Source organism: Varroa jacobsoni, unplaced genomic scaffold (assembly GCF_002532875.2).
Source record: "Varroa jacobsoni isolate VJ856 unplaced genomic scaffold, vjacob_1.0 scaffold_101, whole genome shotgun sequence".
Lineage (NCBI taxonomy): Eukaryota > Metazoa > Arthropoda > Arachnida > Mesostigmata > Varroidae > Varroa > Varroa jacobsoni.
This window is the reverse complement of record NW_019213003.1, coordinates 292,117-312,774: the sequence shown is the minus strand read 5'-3', so window position 1 is coordinate 312,774 and position 20,658 is coordinate 292,117. Positions and strand designations below refer to the sequence as shown.

Sequence of the window (20,658 nt, the reverse complement as noted above, 5' to 3'; positions counted from 1 at the left end):
TGACGGTCAAATTAGCATTTTCTGAGGTCTCGGAACTGTCTTTAGCACTCTTCACTTGAGCTCATGAAATTATATAACAAGAAAAAAACACAACCGATTCTAAAAAAAATCGTAGTGCTATTTTGATTATATTCTACGAGAAGCGTTAATTTTCTCATTCAGCAGTTCAAAAAATTAACCAATACTGGAAACGATAAACAAGTCACCCAGGAACACAAAAGAAGCTCTGAATGAACGATCTTCTCAATGTCGCCTTTTACATTATAGGTACAGGCCTTCATTCCAAAATTCACTCTGTTCGTCTTCTAAAGTAAAGAACATAATAAACCTTTTTTCAATAATAGTGTAATACGTACCATGCCCTACTAGTGACCATAATTACTATCATCATTACAGCTTTGGAAAAAAACCTGACCCATAATCACATCGGCTTTTCCTTCTCGGCCTTCCTGCTCCGACATCTCGTACCCCAAGTTCTTCAAACTTTTCCAAACAACTGCCCTTATCTGAATCTTGATACTGTGCTGAGACAAACAAAGATAAATGCTGGCAAGGAATATGTCCCAAGGCGGCGAGCATCGCTTACTACGTAACCTTCCGCCGTTGCCACCTCAACAGCGTACCCAATCCGCCTACTCATGGTAATCACACTGCCTCGCCTATTTCTCCTACAAACCCTATTTCTCCTTGTTCACCCACTGTTGACTTTTTTAATATGTATTTCGCCGTGCTGAATATCCGCCTTGAATATATATTACATTCTGCCATACAATTTATTCAGTTATCGAAACAGATCCGCATACACCCAGCATGACAGCTCAGCTGCGACTCCCTCCATGAACTTCATCCTCTTCACCGTTTATTATTAAGAAAGCTTCCCGCCAATCGTCTGTCCCACGATTGCAGTCAAGACACGCGCCGAAAAACTGGGCCCTATCGAAGTAATGTCAGCTGTTCGCAGCGGCTATGCGTGGAGCAGGCAGCAGCCGCCGAAGCAACACCAGCGACATCAACACGCACCCCTGTAGACTCCGGTTGTGCCAGACGAGTAGTCGCCGCCAGTAGTGGCTGAGGTGTTGCCCAGTGAGGGCGGTCATCTATTGGATGCTGCCTGGAGGTGGAGAAGTGAACGTTCAATCGTCGTATACGATACGACTAATTGCTCTATCGTTATTATTGTTGTGTTAATGGTCAACTTGTTAATGCTGCTGCTACTACCGAGACGGCAAATACGTAATACGATGTGACGTGTGGAGTCGAAGAGGAAACAGGCCACCGAGTTTGCCCAGGGCTTCCGTCAACCGTTTAACATGAAGAGGTGTGTGTGCTAACTGCACAAGCAAGGTGGTGTTAACGCTAAAGGGGTGACAACAGCATAAAGTCTGCAGAAAGTGCTGGGGCAAACGGCGCTGCTACTGTTTTATGAAAGTACCGTTGAAGCTTGTTTCTACTATTACTGAACAGATAGCACCTCGGTGGACCATTGTCATCGCTATTAATAACCAGGCAAGCGTCTTTCTATTTACTGAGCAACGTTGAAAAGCGGTAGAGGCTAGCACCAGGCGTAAATCGAGCCCAGTTCACAGGAACTACATTAATAAGGACGAGAAAGTATAGAAAACGAGAGGCAGGTATAATATACACGGCGCTCATGACTTGCCAAGTACGATTTAGATAACCGATAAATTAGCCAAGCACCAACAAAGGCCCAAATAGAGGTGACCGCACAGTTCCACTTTTTTGCGAACAGTTTGATCCGCCCCCGAGGCTCGATGAATTGTCACTTCAGGAAGAAGGTTTGTTAATACTATTACAATAGCTAAAGCAGTGGTCGCGTGTTGTCTTCTCTTTGGAAAATTTACGTCTGACAGCAACAGTCTACTTAGATGCGGTTGTTTCCATCGTCAATCAAGACCTCTTAGTAGTGAGAAGCTGATAAATCGACTCTTGAAACAGTTTGTCTAGTGGCATGCAGATATTATAAGCCAATCATCCAACTATATAAATGGCTGTTAGCTAACATGTCCAGGGGCGGACGCTAATCAATGGGAACGAAATTGAGGTAGAGTTTTCCCGTGCAATCATTCGTGCGCCGTCCACTTATGAGTGTGATCGTTTCGTTTAGTCAGAAGAGATGAAATGACGACCTCAGTGTATCTATTCTCCTACTGATACTCGTAAGATTTCTTGTGGTGACAGGACACTGAACTACCTAATCTAAGGAAGAAGGAAAGAGAAATTGGTCAACTGATGAGGTCAACTTGCACAGCCGCAGCTGTCCATGGGACTTCGCTACAATCAAGCGCAGCTGCGCAAATACAATATCAATTGTTAGCGGTCCACCAATCTTAACTACAACACTGGCAAGAGTCTAAAGAAAAAACTTATTAGCGGGAAACGCCGCGGAACGGAGACAGACGGTAACGTCGACAATACCAATTTCCAGGGAATTGAAATCAATCGACGAGTATTGCACTTGTTAGTATTTTCTAACAATAGCACTAGATGTATGAAGTCAGCAGCAAAGTGCAGGAGAGGTACAGCATGGTACCAAACAGAAACCAAACGTGTCAAACGGAGCTCACTACCGTGGCGACAACACACCATTGTAGTTGTAGAGTGTGATTACTCTTTTTCATCGTCGATAAAGAACAGTACTTTGATCGCAAGCAAAATTCTGGCCTTTCCAGTTTTAAGAAATAGCCAGCAGTGCCGAAGAGGCTATGCCAAGTCAACGTACAGAAAGAGAAAACTGAAATACAGGAAAAAAAGGACAAGGAAATATGAACTAGACACAAGAAGAAAACAGAACGATTGTTGGAAAACTAATAAACAAATCGAACCTACATCGTCCCTTACAGGAGAGCCAATAACAATTATTCAGCCATAGCTTTGGTCTTGGTTTCAATCACGCTTTTCTTTTAAAAGCTCTTGGCCGCATTTAGGCTGACCTTGCCGGTCCTACGGTAGTCATCATTGTTGGGACCTGCTGTTCTATTCGTTCGAGTTTTTGATTTCACCACGTTGCTGCCGTCACTTAGGGTCAGCTAAAACCTACCCGAGCCTCTGGTATTGCAGTTTGGTCTCTTTCGGAGTATGTTTAGTTGATCCGCTTTTCGGACACATAGATATTGTATATAGAAATGGTGATGAAAGTAATTATGTTCCTCTAGTATTATCTCTCATTTTGATGTTGTTCATGAGATACGTGCGGCCATTTTACGCACATACGACGTTCATATTTCTGATCGTTTCCCACTGTTTTGCGTAGTGTAAATGCAATATCATGAGCCGCATGCTATCAAACAGCAACGAAAGCAACAGCCTTAACAAGCCATGATGACTGTTACCATTAGAACCAATGCGACTCCAAGCTCTGCCGTCACTAAGTCTTCTCAGCATGTCTGCTAAAAACTATCAGAATATCAGATGTAATATTAATAGAATTACCTGTTATAACAACTACCGCTTAAACTACAACAAGTAATAGAAGTACGAGATAGTATCAATCGTGTCATGGCCTGTGCCACTTCTATTGGTCGTTGTCGTAAAGCAGGTTACTCGTACGCAATTAACAAGTTGCAACGAGCTGCGTGATTGTAGCCGCGTATTCAACAACAGCTTATATTTCTACTGTGAGCGAAACGTGCAGCAGGCGTCAACCAATACTGCCGATCATCGAGAAAGGCGCGCACGCACAAATGCTACGATTGATTGGTGTGATTTGTGAATGCAAACCGGATGTAGGAGCGACTGTCTGGGAGCTCGAGCGTGGGTGCTGTACGGTGCTGTAACCATATGTGTAATCGCGTTAGCGTGTTTGTCAAGTTGTCATCCACGTTTGCATGGTATCTACGTGAACACCCGATTATCGGTATCCTTCGTAGCGGATTCCTCTGCGCTGTCTAGTTGATTATAGTTAGGCAAATAGTAATTGTAGTGGCGTATGTTGCTAAATTAAAAGCGCATTGCTGCTATAGCTGCACGGACCGAACGACTGTCTGTCTGCGGTAATCTTGCTTGCCGCAAGAGACACAACGAATAACGGCGAATTAAGAAGTCCTTGAGAGAAAGGTCATATTGTTTAAGCTCTGATCCTCACGAACAAAGTGAGCAGTTCGGGGACGCGGGAAACGAAAGTTAAGGGGAAAGGGGAAAGCAACGACGCCTGCGGAAGTTGGCAAGAACTCTTATCTTTTACCACCGAAGACAAGACAAGAGGTCCAGAAGTGTTTGCTTCAGCAGAAGGAGAGTACTGACCGTGCGTAACCTTTGGGAGTGCTACCGAAAACCGCTGAGTAGCTGTTAGAAGAATAGAAGTGCAATAAATATTCTGGAAACTGATGACGTGGTATGCGATCGCCTTGATTCACGACTGAATGTGAAGGAGTGCCTCAAGAATATTGCTGTCATTATTTACTAATAGAAACTTGTATTGGTCTCACGAACCGAAGTTCAACTGCAAAAAGTCACATGAAGTAAAACACTTAGCATTGGCTAAAGAAGAAGATTATCGGAAAATATCGTCGCACTATAGAGCATTGAAAAATATGGTTGTATAACGGCCGGCAAGAACAGAATACAACGATCAATTCAATCATTACCATCGCCACAGCTGTGCTCGTATTTATGCAATCAATAGAGCTAGACGGACAGTAGAGGAGTAATGGGCAAGCTCAAAGACACAGTGTCGGAATTCCTAACCGAGGCGGGCAAGTCATCTGCGGCAGCGGTCACGCTGTGTCAGCAGGACTCTGTGGTGAAAGCGTTATTCCAGACGCTCGAGGATGCATCACTTTACGCCATCTTTCTCGAGTCAATCTGTGAGTTGCTGTTCCGGTTCTGCCGGTCCGAGCTCGAAGAGTTGCAGCGGTTTTCGTCGTACTTCATTCCGACGGCGTTGGCCTTATATCTCCGGTTGAACCGGCACCCTGCAGCTCGAGCCATCGACTTATCCCATCTTGAGGTATACCTGCTGGCAGCGTACAATATCGAGACCTGTGATACCGAAGGGAAGGAGATCGTCCATTCTTTCACGGTGCCGGCACTGCATAAGCCGTCGATCTACCACGAGTCGATGATGCCGCCGGCGTCAGCGGCTCTCACGGAGAACGCGCTCTCCCGTCTCGAGCAGGGACTTCACGACGCTCGCGTGGTTATCGGACCCTTTCAAGAGGCGGTACGGATTAGCCGTGACAATGTGCACCGGATATCGGCGCTCTTAATGAGAGTCTACAATGCCAACATTTCATATATGCCGGGCGCGTCGAGAGAAGCTACACTGCGTGGAGCGCAGAAAGTGATCAGCCAGCGATGCCCGCGAATAGAACTAAGCTCAGAATACCTCCTAGAGGTGCTGCACTGCGCATACTTCTCAATGTTCAACGGACAGTATGTTCTTGGTAAGTGTTATGTGTAATAGCTGGGAAGGTAATTAGATCTTATGAGGTGGGTAATATTTTTATTAGGTACGTATTAGGCTAGTTGACGTAATTTGTGTGTTTTTGTTCACTTTGTATACGCACCGATAATTCAATAGGTAATAAGGCAGAAATTATTGTATATTGTTGTGTATTGCATAGGATAGCCTATGCTTTTCATAACTATTGTTCTATTCACCTTCGACTACCTGCAAGCAACCGGTGAAACAATGTGTTCAAAATCGTAATATTAAGATTTATTTATTCACAACAGCAAAACGGGTTATTTCGTAAACATGCACCTTCGGTATAACCCAGTTTTCTTTCATCATGTAGTGACAAACTGTAGGATAGGATCAGGTGAATTGATAAGTTAACGGACTCCTTCTTATCGACTTAATATTATAGGTATATTCAAAGAATACTTTATGCAGTGAGGCGGTTAAACACTTGCATAAACGGACATGATTATTGTTGGTACATAGGCGCTCCTTGCTGTTTAATAATTAAATAAGAATTAAATACGCTTGTGTGCAAACGCTGCAATATCAATATAAAAAAACGAAACGCTATGTTTAAATTTTTACTTTTCTTTGGAACATTTAAACGTTCAATCCATAAAAAAATTTGATGATCAATTAGTCATACAACAAAAAAATGCAAGTTTTATATTTATGCAGCACAATTACTTTGTGCGTGGGTTCTGTTCAATATATAAGGTGATGTTCAAAAAACACTAAAAAATTCAATTGGATGCATTAAAAAAACGCACGAAAATGTTCGCTTCTATATCGCTTCTATGTATATTTATTTTCTAGTCCATAAAAAGAGGTTAAGGGCCTGCGTACAAAATTGGGCAAGCTAATTCTAAGACATTTGCTTTATAATAAAAAAATATTTATTTATTCGTCTTGTTAAATTTAGGGAAAATCTTTGTGAATACCAAACATATATCTTTTTGCTCCTTTTTCATATTAAATTTTAGCATGATCCCAAACAGTGTTTGCGATTCCTAGTTTCCTTCTAGCTTGTTGAATTTTTTCCCAGGATATCATAGTTTTTTAGAAAAAAAAAGTTGCAAAAAAGCCTAGTTCCGGCGATCGTTAGTGTTGGCATAAGACTGACTTGGTGGGAAAAAGCGATATCTACAGTAAGTTACTGGCTGGCACGTTATTGTAAGTATAGGTTTATTGAGTGGCCCTATAAACCTGTGGGCCCCCGGGCCGGATTCTCTATATTATATTATTATTTATATTCTTGGTAATATTCGTCAATGACCATAGAATCATGCGAAGAATAATGATTTTAGTAACAATAATATTTTTTGCTAATCTGTCCGCACTGTCATCGGCTAGAATTGTTAAAATCCTCAAGGAAAAGAATTTGATCTTAACGCCATCCTGGCTGTCTGAGATACGCATACGTGTGTAGGACAAGAACTTACGCAGTTCGATCCTGTTCTCAAACGGTTCGAGATAAAATTATGTAGTAGCTTGGTTAATTGCAAATTTAGAGAGTACGTTATCAGTAAAGGGGCTTTTCACCAAACCCACAAACCTAACTGGTTTATAATACTTTTTCAAGAAAACCAAGAGTTCTGAAATCCATTGATCAATCTCTGCACAGAAAAACAACGATAAAATGCGAAGATATTTTCACAAATGTCGCACTAAGCGAAGACTTAACTAGGCAGCTACTTTTTGATGAGCCTACAGATTTCGATCGCATGGCGTTTATTGATTTTGCTTCCTAGCTCGAAATTTACCGGTAGAATATTGTTATTGAAAAAGAGAAGCCAGAGGTAGCGCGTTTCAGTGACAAAAGAAAACAAGGCTCTGCAGCACTGTCCAAGGATATACGAGTACCAATTAAATTTATTTTCCTTATACTACATCCTTCACCACCACTTGACAAGATCCTATATTTAATGTTTTTTCTTTCCAAAATATACATTCAAATGACTCATCTTTATTTTCGAAGAGAAAACGATTTACATTTTGAATTTGAAACATCACATTGAACGTATGCCCACGTGGGAATGAGCAAGAAAACAACATGAGTAAACAGTCGAATAAGCCGATCAGGTAAACATTATCTACCCAAGCAGCATAGCACCTTAATAAAAAAAAATGCTGTAGCTGCATTCTGGCAAAGCATGCTAAACTTAATGGTACTTTTACATTTATCTTTGAGAAAAAGCACTTTTTACATGCACTGAATGAAAACAGAAGAGATGATGCAGCCACGCGCCACCAGCTTCTCGCTTAATTACTTTGTTGGTCCCATATTAGCCACTATCTGTGTATGTGTTCTATTATTGCAAAAAGTTGTAACGTAAAAGGCAACAGAAGGGTGACGTTATTATGATGCTGACTAATGTTTTTTGAGTAGATCTTTCGGGCGACTTCTGTTGGTTTCTTATTGAGCCTTCACTAAAACATTTTGAGCATTAATCGTACAGTATATCGTTCTGCCACGTGACATAAATGCCGACTGAAAAAAGTCGATACAATTTGTTCTGTTTATGCTTTTTATTTTCTAGCTTTCTGTTTGGGTGTTATTATGTGAGCATTTTTAAGAAATTGTTTTTACTAGTTCGCTTACTTAGTTACGAGCGATCGTCCAGTGGAGTTACGGTGACGAGCCTATTTCAATAATAGTGACGTTTGTGTCGTATTGTTATGTAGTTAACAGCCTTTTCTGGTATCATTTGCACTGATAATTCCGGTGGACAGCGCTGCAAGACCACCACCAAGTAACCAGTCGATACTTACGTGTGCGCAATAAAACATGCAACCCTACTTACTGCTGGAAAGCCGCAGTAAGCTATTCTGCCATTGAGCTGCTATTAACATGTAAGATAGTGAGTGCAGTGTCTGCTCGTCAGATAAAGGTAGAGAAATATATTTCAAACACATAACAGACATGACGGATCATCTGCCTGTTGTTGTCGGATCAGCATACTTCCGCTAAACAAAATTGATGTAGCTATTTTAACTCTAGGTGTGTGGCAATACTGTGAATACATATTTCGATGGACTCGCTTGCTCTGAGCTGAATTGGTGGTTACATAACTAATGCGAAATACATAGTCTTTTTGTAGATGTTAGACGCTGGTCATAACAGTTAACTCAACCATTATACCCATACCCATTAGTAGACTCGGTGTCAGGAAAGACGCCACTGATGTATATTTGGTGTATTTTTAGGCAAACGTAGTAATGTTGCAAAAAGCTAGCTTAAGATATTTTTCTGATGGTTAAAGATAGCATGAGTCCTTACAAAAGCAGTAACAGATCGCAGAAAACACATACATCAAAGACTGTCAATAAGTATACTGTTTAGTCGATTTAGTCAGCTGAGTCTACGGTCTTTGATCCAGGACAACTTAAAATAGAACGTTTTTATACTTCATACGTTTCTCAAGGATCCTTTAGTCCTGTCACCCATTCATTGTGTCTCAGTTATTTGAACAACTGAGGCACCTTAAAATCGTCCTAATTTAAAGCCTATTTTCTTCTTTAAAAATGTGAACTATGCGTGTTACTATAAAATGACCAGTAAGGAAAATCGAAAAATTGTTAATATTTCTATGCCATTTTTGTGCATTAACCGCACCTATAGTCGTCTTAATATCGGCTAACGACTTTGCCAATATTAACCGGGCCAATATTAACAACAGCCAACATAATTGGGTAACCTCGATCCACTAGTTTCTAGTCGAAGCCCATCATTTTATTTACTTAATTAATTACATTTTGTGAATTTTTTCTTTAAAATTACTTTAGCGTTCTTCATAACTCTTGTGATCTTCGATGCCTTCTGTCACTTCTGCGTTTGGAAGAGCCATGCAAGCCGCTAGCCAAATAACGATGCCTGTGTACAATGATGTTAAGACTTGTTCTACAATCGCAGTTTCATTTTTCTTCCTAGGTAAACACCATTAATTTACTAAAGCTCGCCTTTTATTGTCATGTCAGACGGGTTTTTGGCTTAGTGCACCCATTTTATACGTGTCGATATTACTCAACCAAGTTGACCATTAACGGTTGCTTGAGTACCGCCACCATATTTCAAAACAATATATTTCAATCATTTAAGAGACTCACGATGAGACAAGGCGGAGATCATTCAAAGGTTATTTATAAACGGCAAAGAACCTATTTGAACAAAAGACTAAACACTATATAGCTACTGTACAGAACGACATTAGCCAAAACTTCTCGTCGCATTGGGTTTGTTTAATCGTGACATACGGTACTTGTGATAAAAAGAAAGTGTATTCGGAACCATCTCATGGTTACAAAGTGGGCAAGTACCGAATCGAACAGTTTGCTTGTGACGCTGCAAGAACAAGGTGCAATGAGATAATATCTTGTGTTCATATATTTATAGCATTTATGTACCCGATTTCATCGGCAGAAAAAAGCGTTTGGTTCCAACTGAGGGTTTGTTAAATGGCTTGAGTCACATCAAGTATAAGTGCAACACTCTGCAGCAAATTAGATATGACATTGTAACACGTGAGGTGATAGCAATCAAAGAGTAGGATTCAAATATGCTGGCATGTGCCACAGGTGTTATGGCCGTCTTCATAAGTCGTTATTTTGGTTACTGTCTCAATATAGAGCGCATAGGCATTCACCAACCGGACGAGGAGGTTCTTTTTCCTCTCTATTTACTAAGTATAGAAATTAACTATTAATATTGAACTCAGGCACCTGAATAGTTTGACCTTGTCTTGCATGGTGACTTTAAATGTATCGGGTATCGTTGGTGTTGCCTAGTCTATATTTCTCTGTTCAATGAGAATACCAAAACACTAGGTATCTTTTAAGATGATTAAATAATTGTCAGTCAATAAAAGCCTCATGCTTGAAAGCTTGAAATATTTTTGTACTTTTGATGGCCTTGAAATGTCCTAAAATTATTCCAAGATGCATTTATCTATAAGCTGAGCTAGCAAAGCATAGTTGCATTTCGCTGCTTTTTCCTGCTTCAAACCGACACTACTATATCAAAAGGGTGGGCAATTACTCTGCCGTTTGTCCCAGCTTACTTTACGCATACAGATGTCGGATTATAGCTTGCAGTCGTAACGGGTCGTAAAGCGAATCTTTTACAGCTGATGTCAGATTTATTAGTCGGAGATGCTAATGATATAAAAGTGGTGCTAATGGAAGCTCGTTTATAAAATAGGGAACTCTAGCAGCATTACGGCTAACTATTTTAGCTTGAAATTATTTAGTTTGAGGATGGTGACAAGTGTTAATCATATTGATCATAGAGAAAGAGAGGACGGACATTACCGTACGCAATTAGATTATTATAATAACGATGATAATGAAAATCGAACACTTCGTTAGTAAAAGCTTTGGCGGGATTTCTGTTTGAAAATTGAATGTCACTCTATAATGTCTTGTGCCATAGTAAAAATGGGTCTGTCAATAATAACGTTAATCAGCTGGAATAGTTAAAATTGGAAATTTTTTGAGTAGAATAACAGACGCTGATGGTTACGGCGACGATGGTGATAAGGACTTCCATTACAACTTGACCCAGAATATACAACGCGAGCTTTGAAACGTCTTTGTTAAGCTTTGAAAACATTGTTAAGAATCTGTATGTATGTATATATGCGCACCAATCAGTTGCAGCTGTTTGCACTTCCATGCGGTTACGTGTTTGTATTTGTATATTTAGCACATTTTTGGTGCAGATTTGAAAAATCCAGTTTTGAATACCATAGATTTAAATAGCGTTTGGTTTAACGTATTTAATTTTTTAGGTGAAACACATTTTGCTCACTCTACCACTTTCTTAGTCTGCTTGTGTAAAGATAACTGGACCATTATTTCCGAGGTTTTTTTTCTATGAACGCTAGCTATGCTAGCTAATAAAATAATAATAATAATAATAGTAATATAATATATAAAATATAATAATAGTGACTTTTGTTGATTTATTCTTATTTTATTGATAGTGTTTCTTTGGTAAATAAAACAGAGAGTACGGTTTTCTAAGGACCTAACGCTAAACTATAGAAAAGGCTTGTGCCGCCATCAGAGTTACCGCCATGATTTTTTCTGCCGAAAACCTTGTTACAAATGCCAGATCCAATATAGTATTTGTTTTTCCGTTCTTATATTCCTCTATATAAAATTCTTTATAGCGTGTTCTCTAACACAACTCTATAAAAACTCGATCGTAACTATTGTTCTATACATATACAATTTTACCATCACGGAAATCTTCTTATATGTGATCTAAAAATGGATTAGTTTTATATACTTAACGAATGTCAGAAACCACCAGTCATTTGAGATATTATTTTTTGGATGTTTGACAGTTCTTTGGGAAACAGCCTTGGCATTCGTACTATACGGAGGAGACTGTTTTCTTCTTCTTTAATCTTTAATCTTCTTTAATCTTCGTTTTAATCTTTTTAAAAATTATACTTTTTTGGGTCTTATGTTTACCATAGCAAAAGACGTGTATATTATATTATTATTACTTGCGATGTATTGCCTTGACTCCTCATCATTTGAATGGAAATCGTCCTACGGCAATAGAACTATCGGGTAAAACTAACTACAAGCATTGATTGTTATAGTGGCGGACATGTGCGGAATACATGCAGGCTATTTCTGTTACATTGCTTGTGTCATATATTGAATGGTACGTGATTGGAGTTCAACTGGAGACTCTAATTCTATTTAATGTCGTTTAAATAATTGAATAATCAACTTGACAATCAATAACAACTATATACTCAATAATATCATTAGTCAGTCTACGTTTACACACGTATCGTTTTGTTTTAGCGTTCCTTACATCATATAACCCAGTGCAAAATTTTTAATACTATATGCTTTCGTGGCTCAGTCTAGTTCTCACAACTTTTAGGAAATAAAAATGCTATGGATGAATTAGCACTAATCAATCTAATAAAGATAATCAATCAAAGCGCGCAGAGCTGTAGTTTATTTCTGTTATCAAAATTTAAAATCAAAGTTTGTTAATCATGAAGCTGCACTGCTTCTTCAGTTGACGTTTGACTGAGGAAGGGCATTCGTGAAAATCGACTTTCGTATAGCTCAGCCACTGCGTAACTCTGTGAGCCTTTTACGTCGCTAAGCGTTATTGAAAATCGAAGAGCTGTGACTGAACTCAAGCACCAACTAATTATTATATATAATCAAATGAACAAAAACACATAAGGAGCAATACGTGATTATAGCCTTAATTCGAAACTACGGCTACGTAATTCTGCCTATTCTTGGTTCACCGTTCGAGATTTAATGGATCTAGCTATAGCAAAGCTCAATGTGGAACAAGCTATAAAGTAGCAACCAGCGTGCTTCAAAGAAGTTTTCAAAGAAGAAATAAGACTTGTTTGGCTTGCTTTCTGAGCACTTGAGTCGACTCGTGTGAAGCGGATTCATTAAAACCTTCGTAGCCAAAGACCGATCTTGTGTTCGGGTTTAATCATATACAAGCCTCTTTTTTCCCCAAGTAGTCGCGTTTTAATTTTTCGTAGTATTCATATCAGTGAGTTTGAAGTGATTTATAGGAACTTGTCAACTCCACCATTACGGCTGTTGTTACCGAGGATATAGAGCGACTGTGTGCAAGCGGACCTGCAGTTAACATGAGCTAACATATATATGTATATAATAAGCTAGTTGTCTTGCTTGTGGTATGATCTTCTGACCTTGGCTAAAAGTCAATGCTTCGCCACTCTGGAAGGCGCAAGCTGCTATAAATTTCCTCATATTTCGGCTTCTCTAATGGGCAGTCGATATTCATTTGTCGTTGTGAAATTTTGTCGTGGTGTACGCCTACTCGTGGCTACTACGTGGCGGTTGGTGTAAGCCTACTCCTCCTCTCCAACATTTGCTTTATTCCTTAATTGTGGATTGATTAAATAATACTCCTAAACATCTGGCTAAACAAATGTTCGGACGAACTTTCCCTATTACCGACAGAACGTTTTTATTCTTCCACGCAGACTATTAGCTCATTTTCGATGTAATTGTTGTAGAAGACATTGACTCAGCTCGTACAATGATTATTCTCCCAAACGCAGGCCTTGCAAACAGGCGGTGATTCGAATTATGATTTCTGTCTATTAAAGAGAATATTTATGTATTGCGCAACAGAATCGACGGATGCGTCTTTAGTGACTGTTAAATACGAACGATCAATATGGTATGAATATGGTAGCATGTCTTCGGTGCGCTTCCCTATTTCATATGATAAGTTGGGGTTTGCGGCAGGGTTCTCATGAAGACATCTCTGGCGAGAAACAAGAAATTCAAAAAAAAAAAAAATATATATATATATATATATATATATGAACATTTGCTAGACGAAAACGCATTGAAATCAAATACATTGTAAACTATAAATCATATAAAAGTTTTTAATGATGTTCTTTTTTATCCTGCATATGAAAGGCTTGTACACTTGCGCAACGGCGTTTTTGGCTGTCTTGATAGTTTTGGAGCACTTGCGGCTCTACTTTATCACATCCATTCACTGCAATAGTTACATCATTTTAAAATCAGATATTTATTTCAGATACTGTGCTGATTTTCTTTATTTGAAGCTATTCGATTGCCTGGCTTATCTTTAACCATTGTGCTCAGCCGATCTCAACCAACAATGAGCGACAAAAATAATACGGAGAAAAATTATGAATGGTTTCAAATACAAATAATAACATCCGCGTTGGTATTGAAGTGTATTGACTAACACGTTGAGGCAGAATAACGAATGTCTACGTGTCAGAAGTTCAGAGCTTCATAGCGTCAAAGCGACTCAAAAGATCGTAAATTGTATAGTAAACCTTATTGACTAGTAATTTCCATTACAACTCGGTAAAATGTGTTCACCCAAGGTATACAAGATATAAAATGTGTATTATCAGGCAGATTTAAAAAAAAAAGTTATCACATGACGAGTTTTCGTATAAACTTATTTTCGTAGTAGCTCTAAAAATATTAGAGATGATACCGTTCCTGGTTTAGTTGAGGGGCCATGTCTTTAGCGAGATAACACGGAAACGTTATGAAGCAGGATATCCATCATACCATGCTGTTCTCAGCCTCTGACAAATCTACGCAGTTGATAACATTTTTATTCGAAAACACTCGTTTTCGATTGCTTCTTAGTTAAGAACTAAAAGCCTGTGAGGTTCCGCTCTAAATGAAACCTATTAAATACTAATGCTGTTCAGCCAATTTATATATCAATATCCTTTAGGCTACTTTAACTAAACGAAACTAGCCCAAGACTTTTAGCGTACGAATAATAACATTTTCGATTAGGATGCCAATGGATATAGAGGTATATATGTATACGTTTAGCGTGATGGAAAACCGTTTCAGATATGATACGTTCCTTTACAAGGCAGTAGCCTAGTTTGTCCGTTTCTATCTGTTTCCACGCTATTATATTCATCATTCAGAGACAAATTACTTATCTTTTCAAAAGGATTGCCTCTACTGCTGATCGGATCATTGCAGTCGATATAGCAAATGGAAGAGGTTTCACGGTGCTTAGAGAGTTATGCATGTGTGTGTACGGATACGCTTCCTACTGACTACTTTTCGAAGTAAAGTAAGATCCTATTCCAGCGTGACGAAATGCATGCTTTCCGTTCCACGTTTGGCACTGCCATTGAGCTTTACTCTATTAAAAAGACCTCCTCCTAACAGGGCATGGCGCATGCCACTCGAAATACAAAACGGATTCTCAAGTCAACATTTTTAGTTGGCCAAGTGTATTCACAAATGTATTCACGAAAAAGTGCCGTCTAATCATATTACAAAACATAAAATGTGAATTTATCGAAAGAACACGTATTAAGGATTGCACTAAAAGGTTTTTGTCTCTAGCAGACAGCTCTTCTTTGCGGAAATTCGCCAACCGATCGCGGAAATTCGGTTGCGTTACCGCTATGTTGTGATACATTTTAAGTAGGGAACTAATATACAAATTGGCTTTCTACAAAGTTGAGTCACAGTTTTTTTTTTTTTTTTTTATTAGATAAGAAGATATTATATAGTTCAATCTGCTCTCTTATAAGACAAGAAAGCGGATTGGACTATATAATAGTTCACAGACCACGGAGTAGCACGAGCGAATAACACGATCGAGTGTATTAAGAGCCGTTTTTTCACTTTGCGTCATTTGAAACAGCCGTTGCGATTTCAATTTTAAGAGTTCTACATCCTTCTGTGGAATAGCCTTTGCGTGTAGCTGTTCATATTGTACAGATATAACTAGGGCGAATTCTTCCTCGTACCCATGCTTCTCCAGAACTCAGGCTAACTATTACAAAACTAAACATATGCCCGCCATAATTATGCCAATAAAAGTATAAGCTAAGTCTGCCACAAGCATTGATTGTTGGAGTGGCTAGAGGACGAGGTTGAGCATGACTGTTTCAGCCGTGTCTCATACGTTCGACACGTTTCTATCGTTTCAAATAAATCTCATTCTCATGTGAATAAGAACTATATACGCGATTTCGATAGATCGTGTCCTCACACGGATTTTCCCACTAATCTTTTCTGCTTTACACCTATCATTCGCAGGCAACGAAACAGTGTCGCTGATTCGGACTCGGGCGAGGCAAAGTCTGCTAGCTGAGGTGTGTTTAGTGGCTAATGCCATGCGTCAGAGTCTTTTGGACTCAAAGGACAGCGCCAAATCGACTCAGCAGCCCATGGGCATCCGAGTCACTGTCAATTCAAGTTTCAAGAACCTTACCAAGAACGTGCTCACCAATGCTTCTTTTCGCACACGAAAACTCAGTGATGAGTCTGCTGGGGTAGGTGAAATGTTTCCAATACTATTACAGGGTACGCAAGGATGATTAATTTTGATCGCTGAGACGGCTTTACCAAGTGAGAGTTCATTGGATTCGTTAGCACAACGAAGAAAAACGCTAAATTGGCTATGTCCTGAACAAACTCCATCACTGACTCATTCAAGGCAAATGCAGTAGGCATTTTAAATTTACACCCACATATAACGAATCGTATCTTGTCTGTGGTACCAGTTAAACTTACAATCTGCACGCAGATTGTATATAGAAAACACCTTCTTGAAAATTTATGAACTGTGTCATGAGCTTGTCGGGGCATAAACCACTCGTTTCAGAGATGATACAATGTCTACTATAAATAACGTTGCTAGATCGGCGAAATTCCATTATGCATGGTTTTGTTTGATACATGTTCGATACGTAGTGGCTGTGATAGATAACTAATGATAACAATATGAAGCATATGCGTATCGTAGCCTTTGGAACTACGGGCGTAGTTTTCGTATGTCAGGTGTGGATTAGCCACGGTAAATTTATGGATGTGTTGTATTGCATATATATATATGTATTATATTTGGTCTTGTTGTTGGTTCGACATGCTTGGTAGCATCACGAGAGAAAGGACAGGCTAGAGAGTTTATACGAAAAAGGACTTCAGGCATGTCGAGTATCTGAAACAATAATCCCGAAAAGTGAGAGACCGACTTTAACGAAATAACTTTACACCGCGGTTTGTTATTCCCTTTCATTTTTGCTTTCCTTCTTGATTTGTCCTATTTGACGTTTTTTCTTTTTCTTGCTGCTATTTCGAACTAAGGTGATTGCCTTAAAGTTGTGCCGATAAAAATGTCCTACAGAGTTCACATCATTGTTTCCGGCGTTGCCTCCTTATTGCACCCAGACGCAAACCCGTACATATCATAGCACCCAGTCGACGCGGTGGTTATTGATAGTTTCATCATTTTTGATCAATGAGAAGATTTGCTCGTTTAAGAAGGAGTCCATTTTTGGGTTTTGAAATCGTTCACTCGTCACTGACTTAGCTAGATTGGCCACCTAGTGTTGTAGGCTTGTTATTAAAATTATTTTTTTTATTGAATTGAAACAAGAAAAAATTAAGTACTCTTGTTATTATACTACAAGTATGATAACATGTACACTAATTTTTTTTCTAAAGTCTACCTATCGTGTACAGCAGCGCAGTGGTATAATTTTTCCTACTGTCGCTTCTATTTTTATAGATTCACTAATGTTCTATTCTCCAAAAGTAAGATCCGTTTGTTCTAAAGCTGTAGCACTTTCTTGTAGCATAGCAAGAAGAACAAATCGAGCACTTGGCCTGTTCAGCGATTGCCTTCTCTGTCTGTTGAAAAACAGACGGAGCAGTCTCCCCCTAAAATCCTCTCTTTCCCAGTAAACTTGCATAACACATTGAATAGTACTATGATGTTGAGCTGGAACGATCTAACGCTGATGCAGGAACATCTTGTATGTGCGACATGAACGGAAGGTCCGTAGTCTATCACATTATGCAGTGTGTCATAGAGCGTATCAAGCGCTAATAGGCGATGAACGAATGAGCAGACAATTGAGAAAAAGAATATGCACAACAACAACAACATGTGACGTATGCTCAATGAATAACAACGAGTGCATGTAGGGGTGGAGACACATAGAGACGATAACGAATGAAGAGCACGAATGACTAGCGTAGCACAGAGGATAGCATATTCGCGCAGCAGTTGCTAAAGGTTCTAATGGCTCTGTGGTAGCTTGCTTACCAATCCTAGGCATATGTCGTGTGCCCCAGTCATCTAATTAAATACGCTACGGAACGTAACATTCGCAATATAGAGGTTGTAATGACGACGAGTCGATCTTCATTCGCTTCGCGGCAGTGTTTTTGTCGCTGTTATCCATGTTATTTTCCATACGGCCGCTATCTCACCAGTAGTAGCAGACATCCATAGTTCCATCGTAACCGTTGTTCCACGCGAAACAACAAGAGACACTTGAAATGTGGGAAGACTGGAAGCTAGGAACAGCAGTGCGATTATTATTGTTGGCGTTGATTGTGGGTTCCAACAGCGGCGGTTAAGCCAGTAACGGACTATCGTTTTTGTTTTTTTTTTTTGCTTTAGGAACGAGCGAGTATAGTGATACACACAGAAGGCTACTGCTCGTGACGTTTCCCGTTACGCTTTGTTTTCTGCTCGCCCAGTACAAATGAACGAGTCTCTGAATGGCGCTGCTGCTATGATAAATGAGTAACCAGCCTTGAGGAACACAATCCATAAAAAGAGGGATAATATGCAGAACAGAATAGATCAATAAAGATGGGTTTGTCAGATAACAAACCAATTAGTGGGATGATGGAATTGACGTTAACGAGAGCCTACCTGAGCCGCATAAACCAATATGTTAGATACTAGAACCGTTGCAATGTCAATTTGAATTCATTTATAGCACTAAAAAAGATTAACTTTTTTTACTGATGTGTAATTTTTATTCATTAAATTATAGAATTGAGGAGACGTTTTCCGTTGTAGAATCAGTCCATTAAGATATTAACGCATTTGTATGCTATTGGAGCTTTGTACGTTCAAGTATGCATACACACACACACACGTTATATATATGATTTGGGAAACGAATGTAAACAATGTATTATTATTTTATTACTAGCGCTTTAAAATCGCGTGCCCAATATGCCTAGGATCTTTGTTCTTTGCTGCAAACACGTTTTGACCTTCAACATAAAACAAAAGTCAGTACAATACAAATAGCATATTTTAGAACTGAAGTTGTTAGAAAGAAAAAGGTCACGGCATGTTGCATGCTTTTCAACCTTCACGTACGTTGTGTAGGTATGTGTGAACAAACGAATAAATTAATTATGCTCATATGTATGATTAGTGCGAGAAGTGAGTCTGGTACGAGGTAACAGCGTATAGTAGAGACACGATACGGCTAAGTGCGTGGCTTGGAGAATATTATGTCACGTTTGCGGTTCTCAATTACTGGGGGGGGGGGGTCGGTTGTAGCAACCTAAGCGGAAGAAGAGTGTCCAGGGGGATGACGCCGACGTAAGGACTACCAACAAACTTCCATGAGAAGGTAAACGTGAATTGTGCTAAAGGAAAATAGAACATGCAGTAAAGGGGTGCCATTAGTTATAACTAAAGGTACTGCCAGTGCTCCGCCGCTGCAAAAAGAAGCTATAAGGCTTTTGGCATTCTTCGGTCTTCTTCTAGGTCAGATAGTGTCCGTAACGTGTCTGGCCGGAACGATCCCATCTGTGCTTGTTGATGCAACGCCAAGAGTGTCCCAGCCTTTCTCGGTCGGGTATCATTTCGGCTTCCGCTGCTGCTGCTGCTGCTTTAAGAAACATCGACTGGTCAGAACGTCCGCTGGATAAACCTATCTTGTAATACATGATAACGTCAAACGAGGTAGCCGTTGAATGCGGCAGGCAAAACAGAAGAAGGCACAATGTAAAAAAGAGCCATTTCTCATTACGACACTACGTTTATTATTATTGTAAAATCGATATGAGTAAGGGGCGTTAATTATATATTTGTTATTATAAGTAGGACTCAGCGTGTCTTACCAAGATGGTGATGATGACCCGATTAGGTTTGGATAAGTGTCCATGAAAGGACCGCATTAGCAAATGACAGACGTTTCTCCAAAGACAAATATGTTCAAAGACCGTTACGTGTTAGTCTGCTGAAAGTGTGAAGATAATAGCTTATTTCGGGATACCATCCAAAACCGCCTTGTTTCCATCCGTGATGATCTCATTGTATGGCAAAACAAAATTTCATTCCAAACAGGTTCCAAATACGCTAAGCTGACAGGAAGGGCAAAGTTATTGTTCTTCACCGCAATACAACGGATGACAAATATTGCCAAATATCCTGTATAAGAGCTTGAATGAGAGAGCCTTCCGCACTTACCGTATGCGCCAGATCTCGTGCCGACAAATTACAACCTTACCAATAACTGTGAAATTCAATCCCTAACAGCACACTTGATAATGAATAGAACTCCATTTCGAAAAAATGGCCGAACGAGCTATTCAATATTAGGCCTAAACATCGATTGCGCGACGGAATTGCCAATTGAGATACGAAAGAGAAGGCCATAGAGAATTAGGGCAAGAACGTAATATGTTTCCGAAATTCAAATGTAACGCTTCAATTATTGTTAAACCTATGAGTGGGCATTTCCTCCTTGATAACCTAATTAAACAATCAGGACCTATTGTCGTTGCATGTGTCCATCACTTTATGACAGTTACTTACTTGTTAGTATTCGAGCATTCTCACATTCATCTTTTCGCATCACTCGCGTAATCATTGTAGAACCGGAAAAGGGTACATCTAGTAGCTGTGACTG

The 20,658-nt window shown here is 39.5% G+C and overlaps 1 protein-coding gene across 2 annotated transcripts in view; it reads left to right on the top strand.

Annotated features, from left to right (window-relative positions):
• The first annotated feature begins 1,016 nt into the window (after positions 1-1,016).
• The window catches only part of Hyccin (PI4KA lipid kinase complex subunit hyccin), a 32,704-nt gene continuing 13,062 nt past the window's right edge, over positions 1,017-20,658 (top strand). The window contains exons 1-3 of one of the 2 annotated variants that reach the window (XM_022841505.2): positions 1,017-5,402; positions 16,025-16,260; positions 18,399-18,748. In XM_022841505.2, the coding sequence (XP_022697240.1) occupies positions 4,667-5,402; positions 16,025-16,260; positions 18,399-18,443 (1,017 nt within the window). In that variant the 5' untranslated portion in view covers positions 1,017-4,666 and the 3' untranslated portion in view covers positions 18,444-18,748. Of the gene's footprint in view, positions 5,403-16,024; positions 16,261-18,398; positions 18,749-20,658 lie in introns of those variants that run through there. The other variant, XM_022841499.2, reaches the window with a different exon arrangement.